Source organism: Opisthorchis viverrini, assembly GCF_000715545.1.
Source record: "Opisthorchis viverrini unplaced genomic scaffold opera_v5_14, whole genome shotgun sequence".
Taxonomy (NCBI): domain Eukaryota; kingdom Metazoa; phylum Platyhelminthes; class Trematoda; order Opisthorchiida; family Opisthorchiidae; genus Opisthorchis; species Opisthorchis viverrini.
The window spans coordinates 949287-962268 of record NW_008751670.1 but is presented as its reverse complement, the minus strand read 5'-3'; the positions used below and the strand labels follow the sequence as shown (position 1 = coordinate 962268).

General features: G+C 46.3%; 1 protein-coding gene across 1 annotated transcript in view; it reads right to left on the bottom strand.

Annotated features, from left to right (window-relative positions):
• Positions 1-3838: 3838 nt before the first annotated feature.
• T265_01304 (hypothetical protein) overlaps positions 3839-12982 on the bottom strand; it is a gene marked incomplete at both ends in the record, with an annotated part of 25121 nt that continues 15977 nt past the window's right edge. The window contains 3 exons of the mRNA XM_009165310.1: positions 3839-4197; positions 6755-7009; positions 7963-8185. Of these exons, the coding sequence (XP_009163574.1) occupies positions 3945-4197; positions 6755-7009; positions 7963-8185 (731 nt within the window). The remainder of the gene's footprint in view (positions 4198-6754; positions 7010-7962; positions 8186-12982) is intronic.

Here is a 12982-nt window from a genome sequence, read left to right as displayed (position 1 = left end):
CCTCGATCCACACATTCCCTACCTATATTCACAACAATAACGATAAAGACCAGCCACCTAGCCGAAACTGAAGACAGTTTATGAATGACTGCTTATATAAAGACTGTATTGTCACGAAAGCATTGGTCTGGGACGATCGACTTCTGCGATAGACGGGAATGAGGGTTGTAGAGACGGTGGGCAACAACCGTCAGTAAATCACACGTACCCAGCAGGAACGAAATACTCCTCTTTGGATAGGCGCCGCCGGACAGTTCGTCGAAGTGAGTCATAGCCTTAGTGGATAGGACACCAGCTGACCGTCTTGGGATTTCAAGGACACACGCGCTCAGTTTATGTGAACCAGGCTACATCAACTCTACATGAGCACCGTCAGGTCGAATTGTGTGTGGCTTGCTGTCGAACAGATGAAGACTCCGTTGCGGATTGCGTGAGAAATGGGCTGAAATATATATATCAGGATTACCAAGCTATGAGGGCTGTCTACTATCAAGAGATTTATAGTGGGCTGTCCAGTTGGGCGCACTCGCGGTATCCGGGGTTGGTCGGTTTTCAGTGGTTATTGACTACAGAGACCGGATTTCAGCCATTGTGTAGGACCCACAAGTTGGATTATATATACACCAAATGAGTGTAATTCAGAATGCGGGGACGGAAAAGACATCTTAGACAGCATTAGTAGGTAGACCACAATATCAGCAGAAGCTGTAGTCCTCGAATGTTACACAGAAAAGCACTCATCGGACGGAATGCCAAAAAACAAGAGGTACTAATGGAAAAAGACGCTGTCACAGATTCACTTATTCGTCCTGATGCATGCTCAAACTGATGCCGGTTAACGTCGACCCACACGATATGAGATTATTTTTGTGTGTAAGATAATTCGTGCTTTCGTGATAGCTAAGATGCCATTAGAGTGCCAATCCATGTACAGGAAGATTAAGACCTCCGATAAAAGTTCAATCCAAATTCCTTAGAGTGAGGCAGCCGTGGTTGGGTTGATATGACCAGACTGGTTCGAATTTCGTGAGATCGGTAGTCACAGATATTCGTCGTCAAAAGCACGAACCAACAGACATTCATGGTGCCCACATTGGGGTCTGTGACTCCAAGGTTAACCCCTGAGCTACCATAGGTTGTCTCTATGACGTATATGATAAACCCTGGGATTAGCGGACTATCCGACTTGTGATATTTGCCACCAACATTGGAACAACAATCCCGGAGATCAGCCGCACCTAGACTAGCCGTAGTTTAAGTTTTATTCCGAGCTGAATTACCCTCAAGAATGCATTTTCGACACCAGTATCCGTCAAAGCATTATCAGAATCGACAGGACTCGACCACATGAGATTGACGTTGGTGATAGTTCGACAATACTAAAGCTATTCTTCAAATTAAGTTTATAAAACTAAAACATATTAGGTCTGGTTGGTCACATAGTCAATTTCAATCAATTCATCTCTTTACGAGAGTTTTGAGAAGGCGAGTGGTTCAGCAACAATGCTTTATAGGGTCAATCGTGCAAACCTAATGATGAGAAGTGAATTAGCAAAAATAGCTTATTTGTCCTTGGTTTGCACGTGGACCAAACTCAGAGAAATAGGGTCCTTTGTCAATTAGGTGGAGTAATCGCTTTTATCATTAGTAGCGGCTTGCAGGTAGTATCAGCCGGCTTAGCGCAAACCGCCTTTGGTTTGATTTGTTGACATAACAAACTACTAATAAGGCTGTTGACAACTGTTCGAGAGCACATCACCGGTTTCACCTCTCTTGAGGGTTATCAGGCAGGTGAAACGTTCAGTTGAGTTTCCCTCAACCCCAACGCAGTTCACAACTGGGTGTATTTCGACATCTACTATTTGGCGTTCAAATAGGACATAAGTTCGTTGGGAACTACGCAGTCAAGACGAGCCAAAAGAACGGTGAGATTAGCAGACCACAGGAAAAATCTCAATAACCCTATGAGTAGCGTGTCATGACAGGAAGTTACACTGGGATATCTCAAATATCGCGCCAACTGAGAAACAGTGCGGCCTTTATGCAACATGTTCACTTAAAGAATATGATAAGCGAGAGATGCGGTTCATCGTTCCAGTCCTCGGTTTATTCACCGTTTACAATTGTCCACCGGAACAACCAATACTGACCGGCAAATCCGTTTCGGGTGCTAGCCAGCTGTGAGTTTCTTCCGTGCGTTCAGTTTTAGTTGAATAGAACTGTGAGGTTTTGCATCTTGCATTAAACATAATCACGGAAGATGTGAGAAGGATCCGACAGCTGGTAAATATTACCTCGAGTGTTCGGATGCTGCCCGTTCAAATTGAGGTAAGTTTGATACCATGTTAATCACTCGTGATGTCATCGATCGGATCGGGCACGGACGGTAGGTTGTACTCAACCAGCAAAAGTGAGTGATGATTGTCCACAATGGACAATGAACAATGGAGCACCACCCCTCTACCCGATTATGACGCACGCTAGATGTGGACGAGCACCAAATAATGGCGAGAAAAAAGTCGCGCTTCTCAGTGCTTGACCATGACGCTGGGCGACTTATCTGACGAATCAACTCGCTTTTCTTGAATGGGACTCCGAAGATGTGTCATACACACTGGAAAGATGGACAAAAGCCTCACATCTACGTTCGCCATCAAGCGGATAGGACGCAAATTGACGGATTTTACAAATCGGTGGATTAATGGAGTAGCAGAAGACGAAGTGAACGGATACATTTGAGGTCGTCACCACTCGGCAGCCATAGGATGATTCGAAGAGTCGTGAACTGCTGCACAAAACCATGAAAAGCAATATTGTGAACGACTCACATTTTACCCGGCAACTAGTGCGCACGAAGCTTGGCGGGTCAAGTTGACCTTGAATGGCAGTGGGCCCTGTTTATAAAACCCCTGGACTCTCAGGTCCACCAGTATGAGTGAACTGTACATCCAGAGTCGTTTGTGTGGTTATTAGCTGCTTGGTCCTGCGGTCAAGGTGAAACATTGCTAACCATAGGTATATGAGACCGATCCGTTACCCTTAACTGACAAGTCTGAGTATGAAAGGAACGCGTGGTGGAGTGGCCATTTTCTGATCTTCGATGACTAAACATCAGGAACAACTGCCTGATAATTATCGGGCAGTCGAGTTTCTTGACAAACTCATCGTTTCAGGGTCGAAGAGCTCAATAAACAACTATGTGTGTATTGGTAATTACCACAAACTAATAAATGGTAAACAAGATTGGTCAGCCCCACGAATAATACTCTAAGAGGGAATCAGTATGTCCAATTGAATGACGGTCCACGCTCCTCGGAGATAAACGACGTCCACTGAAATGAAAAACAGAGCCCCATGCCTAGTCTGGAGTGTGAGAAAAGGCATTCCGAACCCTACACAGAGATATCCAAGTAACTACTTTTCTGCAGTTGGCTGCTGGTATGCGCCTAAGGTTTGAGAATGGAGTTATCACGTACCTAGGGTCTTTCCACTCAGATTGATGAGAACTGTCAGTTCTACATGAAACATTTTCGGAACCAACAATCGCACCTGAGTTCACGTATGGCTACCTTCACCTAGGAAGCATGGTGTATGCTCGTAATGTATAGGAATATTGGTAGGTCGACTGCGTTTACCGGTTGGTGTTCATCTGCTGACGAAATGCTTTCAATCGAATGGCCATGCTCGGCGAACAGCCACCTAAGATCCAAGTTGGTGAGTGCGTCGGAAGGATGCTGCATCCCGACTAGTGTAGAAACAAACGGTCAGCTTCGTATCTGTGGAATCTCCCCTAACTGGGGACGTAGAACCATCTATTAGCCCAAAATAGCCAATACCTCAAAGACCAACGACTAGCACATGCAAGCAGCTGAAGAACGACATAAAGCACGATATACAGTGTATGCAGAAACGCGAAGTAGCCGACAAAACGAGCCAACGGGAGTTTAAACCAGGTCGGACACATTCATTGGCATTTCATCGATTTGAGTGGAGTAGTACTGTTCAATGTCACGAAGGATTCGAATGTCTTCGGTCTTGACAAAATTGATCGCTACACCCTTGCGACCGAAACGACCCGAGCGACCGATTCGATGGATGTACAATTCACGATTATTAGGAAGGTCGTAGTTGATGACCAGAGACACTTGCTGTACATCTAATCCACGCGCCCACAGGTCGGTTGTGATCAGGACGCGGCTGGAAATAAAACGAGATTGTGTGACAGAGCAAGAAGATAGCGAAACAAACGAAGATGGACAGTCGTCAGAGACTGTAAAAGGAAAGACCAAAGCGAAAATTGTGAGCAAACTGGTCTTTGCATTTTGAATAAAAGCACTTCAATGTACTCGTTTTCGTGAAGATAATGAAAGCACACGATCCACTACCACGAACACTGGTATCACTGACTGTTCTGGTGAAGAATCACAACTAAAATTAACGTCATTAATCTTGGCAGAAATGCCATTAGTCCTGACAGTTCTTTTAGTCCCCATATCTTAAGATGCTGTGATCAACGCTCCTTTTGACAGAATCATCCTTCGAGAGGGGTGAATTTCTTTTTAACTGCTTCATATCATACGGATAACCAAGAATCGAACATCCCCTACCAGACAATGCCCCGGCGTCTGTTTCGATCTATAAAACCTACCACCAAAAGTTTACGAAAACCGAGTTTTACGATATCATATAGCGGTAGCAGATATACCTGGTTCGACGCGCAGACATCTTTGCAATAAGCTGAAACGGATGAGTTATCATGATCGACAGCATGACATCAATGTTCAATACCGACGCTTCACTGCCGTACAACCATGATTTAGCTGAAAGCCTTATTGAAAAGAAAAGAATAAAGGTGGACGGGGAAGGGACTTATTGCTAGCTTACCACAACCATTCCGAGGTGCCTGCACCTCCAGACATTCATTCAGGCAATCTGGATAGAAACTGAAAACGAGATCGCCACTGACGTCGGTTGGCATCCATAAAAAATCGAAACCGTTCAGCTGTAACATCCTTCTAGTGCCTAACTGCCATGCTATCCGAAGGAAGCACGAGGGCTGGGATACTGTCAGGTTGCCCAAGCCTAGACAGGGGAAGTCGAGACAGAGGCCGGATTCGAACCACGGACCTTCAGGTCAGTAAATTCGCGCTCTAACCACCTGAGCCATCTCACCAGCCATATTTTGTGGTGTCTCCCACAAGGCGCAGTGAGGACCACGCGGTCCCCAGCCTGGAAAGCGATTAGCATCTCGTAATATCCTTCATATCCCTCTGTCAAGCCAAGGGTTGGCTACCTCTCTGCTTACGCCACTCTAAATTGGGCATGGAAAACAGCACTCGTCGGCAAACGATAGTTTGGCATACGCAACACATGTCCCAACAAACGCAGCTTCTGGTACTGGAAACATTGTTCAGTGGGAGTACTCGTTGCGCAACCGAAAACTCACCTTCTAATTGCCGTCTTACGGACACACGACACTAACCCGCACGAAATATGGTTCTGAGACAACGATTGTCGAACACCTGAAAACGTCTCAGTTCCGTTGCTCGAACAGGTCAAGTCTCACAACCATTCAACAAAACAGTCCGTACCACAGCTTGATCCAAAAGTCTCTTGAGATTCAAAGATTCTCAAATTAGCAAACGCGGCCCGATCCTTGCAGATTCGTGCATTCATCTCATCTGTCACACTACAATCAGAACTAATACAACTTCCAAGATACGTAAAACGCTCCACAAATTCTAGTACCTCTCCCTGGACTGTAAGTGGCGCTTTCAGAGACTGAACGTCCAAGATCATGAACTTACATTTTGTGGGTAAAAGTGCACACCAAAGGACGGGATGACTTTGGTCAGTTCATCTAAAAACACCTTCGCCTACTCCTTTTCGAAAATGAGAACGATGTCGTCTGCGTTCTCCAGATCGACAAGGTTTTCTTCAGAGGCTATTTGAACACCAGGGTTTTGAAGACCTTTCGGCGTCCGTCTCAGTATCTCATCCATCACGAAGTTAAAAAGGAATGGAGAGAGTGGGCATCCCTGACGGACACCGCTTTGTACACGGAAACTTTTGGAGAGCTCGCCGTACACTCACACGTCCGGAAGTCTGAGAATACAAAGAACGTATTATGTTCACAAACTTCCGGGACATTCCTTGGTGGACAAGTGTGTCAAGAAGAACAGACCGATCAGCCGAGTCGAATGCGCCTTGGAAATCCAGGAACACCAGAATTGTGGGTCGCTTATACGTATGGCGTTGTTCTAGCACCTGACGCAGTGTGAAGATTTAGTCAACGCAACCTCTACCAGGCCTGAATCCTGAATGCTGCTCTCGAGTCAGTGTCTCGCGAGCCACCGTAAGGCGACGAAGCACAAGCGACGCCAAGTCTCATTAGGACCGGGGTCAAGCTGATCCCACTGCAGTTATCACACTCAATCCGAGCCGCTTCTTCGAAAATGGGCAATATCACCAACTTTCACCAGTTGTCTGGGACAGACTCATTTTCCCAATGAACAGACAAGCGTTCGCTGAGGACTTCATTCCCGTCTTTGAACAATGCGGGTGGAAGTTCATCCGGATCGGGAGCTGGATGGCGCTTGAGAGAACATATTTTACTGTAGATAAACATGTTCAATTGTAATATGGGTATACGAGTCCGCACCAATAACAGTGTTGAGCAAAGCTGATCAACATTTCTAAATATTGGCCGCTCGGGTGAGTGCATTGGCTATTGATCACCACAAACAAGACTTACCTTTCTCCGGCTCGAAAATCACGCATGATTTCCTCCCGCTCGCGTTGTACCATATCTCCATGCATTGAGGCCACGGTGAAATTGTTCTTGCGCATTTTCTCTGTTAGCCATTCGACCTTACGTTTGGTATTGCAGAAAATGACAGACTGTGTGACTGTTAATGTATCATACAGGTCACACAGTGTGTCGAATTTCCATTCCTCTCGTTCCACGGCCACAAAAAATTGCTTGATCCCCTCCAGAGTCAGTTCATCACTAAAAGTTGAAATTGAAATTTCGGTTGATTAGGGTGTGTAGGAGTGATGAAAACCGCAAATCGAGGGGTGGCGATACAAATCCGGCGACAACGTACCCGAATAGACCAAAAAGGCTCAGGCAGCGCCTAGACGGAAGCAATCGAGAAGCCAAGAGTGAGTCCGAATAGGCAGGCAAAACCTCGCCCTCTGAGTAGACTGTGGACCATTTATCATACACCGACTCCTTCTTAGGGTTCATTGCAAATATAATCTCAGGGTCGTCACTCAGTCACACACTGAAATTAGACTTGTAAGCTAATTCCCAGGCTCAGTGAACCGATCAACCATCAGTAAAGGCACACAGACTACCAAACTGTGAGTAGTCCGACTATATGAGTTTGTCACAATCACCGCGGGTCACAAAAAACCGGTAGCGGAAACACGTAGTTGACAACTGAAGAAAGTCCTAGTGACGGGTTAAGAGGAAGGGGCTTCAGCTTTGCATCAAAAGGGTGTGAAGGCGAAACGACCTGAACAAAGTGGAATCTGAGGTTGAGTGAATGAAAATAAGTACAGTGTTCACATATAGCATCTGCAATTTCCAGTTGACCCACATGGAATCATGGCGATTGGACGAATCGTAATTCACAAGCATATTGGTCAATCACATGGACAATGCATTCCAAGTGTGTGGAATAAACGTTTCCTTCACGGTCAGTTCGAACCATTTGTTGTCATTTTGAGTGTATGTATGCAACTTTTTTTTTATCCAAGATTGACACACCGGATAAAGAGTCCAGTAACCATACAAGAAAGATGGTCTATCACCCGACAAACTGCCCAATTGTCGTGTTCGTTATTTTTTGGTTTTTGAATGGAGTTTGGAAAACGACATAAGCTACCGATGAACGATAAGTCAAGGAAATATGCTAACACATCGAGACCGAAGAGATGCTGCTGCTTTGAACCCACCGTTTGACCAGTATGCGAACAGGCTTCGTCATGAATTTGGAGGTCATTTCCAATATCTCGTGAGGCATTGTTGCGGAGAGAAGAACGACCTGAGTCCCTGGAGGTAAGTAACGGTAGACGTCGTAGATTTGTTCCTTGAATCCTTTGTCTAGCATCTCATCGGCTTCGTCCAGAATGAACAACTTGATTGCTCTTGTACGCAGATTTCGTCGACGAATCATATCTGACGGAACAAAAGGGACAAGGCACACAGTGAAGACGAGTAACCGCATGAGAAATTATTATTTAGCCAGGGTGCACTTTGCACAACAACAACAAAGTTTACTAAATCGAATTAAATAGTACAGCGGATCCCGATCACAAAGTACGTTAAGATCAGAAGATGACCATCTCACAAAAGATCAAACGTAGTTGTCGTAGATATTATTGGGGTGAATATATTGGGGTGTGTGCGGGTTTGTAGATGATAAATTGGGGGATTGTTTTGTTCAGTATTTAATCGGTTTTTAAAACCCTTAGTCTCCTCGTGTATTATTTATCAACCTCAGCCACTGCCTTGCTGAACGTCCGCCAGAGGATTTCGGACACAACCTTGCTTTGTACTTTGCGTGACCCGCTCACAGGTTTACCGCTACCTGGTGATTTTAGATAATGCTTAACCTTGAAGAACCGCTTTTGATGCACGCAATTTTTCCGTTCAACCTAGGTTGCTCAGATGCTGTGCCACTGCACTTTTCTGTATGAGAGCTGTAAACCAAATCGACGGGCTATTAATGAAATTTGGCCGACAGTGTCGCTGGGCGTGATAGTAACACCACGAACTGACACGATCATTATCACCATTGAGAGGAACGCCAGACGATAGCAATGGTCTCTCACTAAGGTACTGTTATGTGAATTTATTTCAATAAAGCCTTACGGCCGAAAGAAGAAATGAAACAGCGGCGGGGACCTAGAGTTAGCTGACAAGACATCCGAGATGCCTACACCTCAAAACTCTGCCCAACAATCTAGATGGAAACTGACAGCATGAACGCCGCTATATCGTTCAGTGTCTTCAGCGAAGCATAAGAAGGGTCACGTAGATACCATCATGGAAGGCAAACAGCAAACAACAGCACCCAAACTCTTTGTAACATCCTGCACTCTCCTGTCATATTGAATTCTGCCCACTCCGAATCAGGCATGGAAAACAGCGCTCACCTTGGCAGATGGCAAGTCGGTGGCAAAGGGTCAAGTCACCTTAACTCACAGTGCCGGATGCACTGTTCCAGCATCTCTGCCTCACTAAAAGCCCATCTGATTACCTCATTCCTAATACGCCAGTTCCAGCCAATTCCAACTACAGTTCTGAGACATCAGTGGCCAAGGACATGCAGATGTCTCATATCTTCCGCCCGAAGTGGCCAAGTCTTGCAGCAGTACATCAACATGACCCGCACTTTAGTCTGGTATACGCATATGTTGAGACCCACTGAGATACCTTTTGATACCAAAAGTGGCGCAAATTGGCAAGCGCAATTCTGGCATTCAAGACCCGTGCGTTTATTTCGTCTGTCACATTGGTGACTAAGCTAATGCAGCTCCTAAGGTACTTATATTGTCCCTCCAACCCTCCAGCGTCTCTCCCTGAATTCATGTTCAAAGACTCCACATAGAGGCGAATAGGTTGGAAAAACATGAACTGAGGGTTTCGTTCCGACCTCTGAACACAACGGGTGGGATCTCATCGGGACCAGCAGCTCCGTGACGTTTGGGGAACAAAAGGAATATTCTTATTCCCGGAACCGAACCAACTTCAAACCTATAGGAACCCTGGATAACTCAAACTTTAAGTCGATTTTGTGAGTGCTGTGCACATGAAATACTTGAGCTATCAAAAGTTCATTTCCGAGATCTTGAACGTCAACAAACACTTGTTTAGTGAAACCGGCTCAACTACTACCAATCGCCATATATCAAACTGTACCGATGTACCTGGATCTTTCTGGTATCCAGTGGCTTGCTTGTTTAGCTTGAACAGGTGATTCGGGTCATAACAGTTTAGTCTCTGCAGTGCTCACTACATCGAATGGTCTGTAGAAACTGACCATCAATTTGTCAGAATGGATGTCACAACAGCGTGTGAACACAGTCGGCTGAACTCTGTAGTTGATCAGACGCTTTTGGGAGCGCCGCCTGAGTTCACTGGCGAAGCTGGCCAGAATTCCGTATCCCCATATTCATTCCGTACTCCCTGGGACCATCGTGGAGTACAACGGCCACGTTCAACATGGCACAATGGCACAACTTCACTTTGGGGGATATTGGTTTAGTATTTTGCAACAGCATGAACCTAAATGAAAACACCTACGAGTAATCGTGCTACGAGGCTTTCTGGGGGTAAAATCTTACTTATCTCTGCGACAGGAGTGTGAAGGCAGTAAGGTGTTTCCCCCAGGCGACCAGCACGTCCGTATTTATGGAAACAGCGATGCTGCCTTCCCCCTGAGGAAGGACGGGTTAGAAAAGGTCGGCCCCAAAAACCGCACACTCCGATCGCCCAACGATTGACCGTGGCCGCCAGAGCATTATCCACTTTCAAAACTAATGAGTTCGGTGCTACTCAAAAGGCACCTGCTGTGCTCAAACACATCCAGAATGAGACAGTAATGCCTTATTCCCTGCGCCCTCGGGTTAGGCCAACCCCCTGCAGCCGAGCAGGTCAGACTATTGAGTCATAGGCTCTGGAAAGGGTTCCCAAAGAAAACCCTATTGTCTGCTGTCTTGTGGATCAGACCTTTGAGTCAGAGGCTACGGGCAAGGTCCCCGAACAAAAGCCTACATTCTCCCACTGCCTCGTGGGGCAGACGTCTGAGTCAAAGGCTCAAGGTGGGGTATCTCGACCAAACCCCCTTCCTCGCCTGGGCAACCGGGAAGTATCATTTGCCCGCGCAGTTCAGCGTCCACCGTTGTCCCTCCCCAAAGCCTTCCCAACATACAAGCAAACATTGCTGGGTCATTTGACTGTCAGTTATCTGACCGAAGGGCCTCATGCTTCTTACTGCCCATTAACAATGAACCAAATAACAACTGTCAAAATCCATGATATCCTTTCTATATAGGAGCTTTTAACGTCCGCACTCTATGTCAAATTGGCAAACAGGCAATGCTTGCTGAAACCCTGTACTCCTTTAAAATCGATGTATGCTGTGTCTCCGAAACACGCACACAAGATCCGAGCGTGGTTCTGCATCTCAGAACGCCAAGAATGAACTCGGCTCTTTCACGTTTCTCCCTCTGTGTGCCCAAAGACCCAGAGGCGATGACTCGTGGAATATATGGCATGGGAATTGCACTCAGCCCTAGAGCTGAACACGCTTTGCTGGATTGGATCCCAGTGAACAGTTGTCTTTGCGCCGTCCGGTTATCTAGTTCAGTCAAGTTCAATGCCTCTCGGCATAAAAACGGTGCCTGTTTGTCGTGTTGGCTCATGCCCCAACGGACTGCAGTTCTGATGCTGAGAAGGGTACTTTCTACCGAGAGCTATCCGGGCTCATTCGTCAGGCAAAAAGCAGACCTGTGATCCTTGCAGGCAATTTGAATGCTCAAGTAGATCGTCTGAGCTCCTTGAAATCACATTTGGGTGGTCGATGCGGAGTCGATTCTCGCCGCACAGACAACAGAGCTCGACTCCTTCAGTTGTGTGCCGATCATGAACTGTTTCTGACAGGTACGAACTTTCAGTATAAACGTTCACATCGCGTAACCTGGCGGCCATCAGCTGTAAATCAACCATGGACCCAATTGGACCACGTGGCCATCAGCCACCGGTGGAGAGCCACAATCCAAGACTGTCGATCCTTCTGGGGCACACACCTTGATTCTGATCATGCAATGGTAAGTTCGTGTCTGACAGTTCGTTTTCCCTCAACCTCTCGCAGGTCAGCAGAAGCATGCAATCCACCAGCTTCGAAAAACTGCCATAGCTAGCCCAACTCTCCACAGTACACCAATACTGTGGTGGCAGTGAAAATGTGGATGAAGCGTGGCAAAATGTGAAAGGAAATAAGTTAGCTGCATTCATTTCTGTCTGTCCTACTTCTCCTGTTCGAACACAAGACCACTGAATGTCGTCGAGATCGCTATCCATGATTGATGCCAAGAAATTGATACCAACAGGCAACAAGGACGGCGCACAAAAATCCCTCAGACGCCAAATAATGAAGAGTCTAGGACCAAGAGCTATAGTAGACATCGAAAGCTCGGGAGATGGAGAAGGCTTTTGATACGGGAAACAGCCTTGTCCTATATCAACTGATACGATCGACTGGCCCTAGGAAAGCAACGGTCAGCAAAACGATAAGTGAAGGAGATGGCTCATTAATTCACTCGCAAAAAGTCGACTGAGAGCATGGGCCGAATATTTCAAAGAACAGTTCAGTTGACGTCCTGCAACACAGCTTGTAAAGATAATGAATACAGGCGAATGGAATGTAAACATTAATAGACCGTCGGAAGAAGAAATTAAGTACGAAATGTCCGTAATGAAACGTGAGAAGGCACTAGGACCGGATGGTCTGTATTCAGCCCTCTTCAAAGAAGGTGGAGAACCCCTGGTAACCCATCTGAGAAAGCTTATTCGTGCTATGTGGAACGAAGAGAAAGTGCTTACAGAGTGAGGCATGTCGACAGTCATCCCTATCTTCAAAAAGGATACGCGGACGCTATGTGAAAACCGCCGTGGCATCAGCCTGTTAGCTGTGACATCGAAGGTGCTTTCTGGCCTTATGCTTCGAAGGTTGACTGAACACAGGGAGAGACAGATCCGTGAAAACCAAGGTGGGTTCCGTCCTGCAAGAGGTTGCATCGATCATATCTTCACCTTCTGTCAGATTTTGAAGCAGACACGCTGCTTCTAGCAGCCAGTAATGATTGTGTTTCTTGCCTTTGACTCTGTGGACCGTCAGGCACTATGGCAATGTCTGTGGAACAAAGGTGCCTCCATAAATTCTTGACCCTCCTTAAGACGCTGTACGCC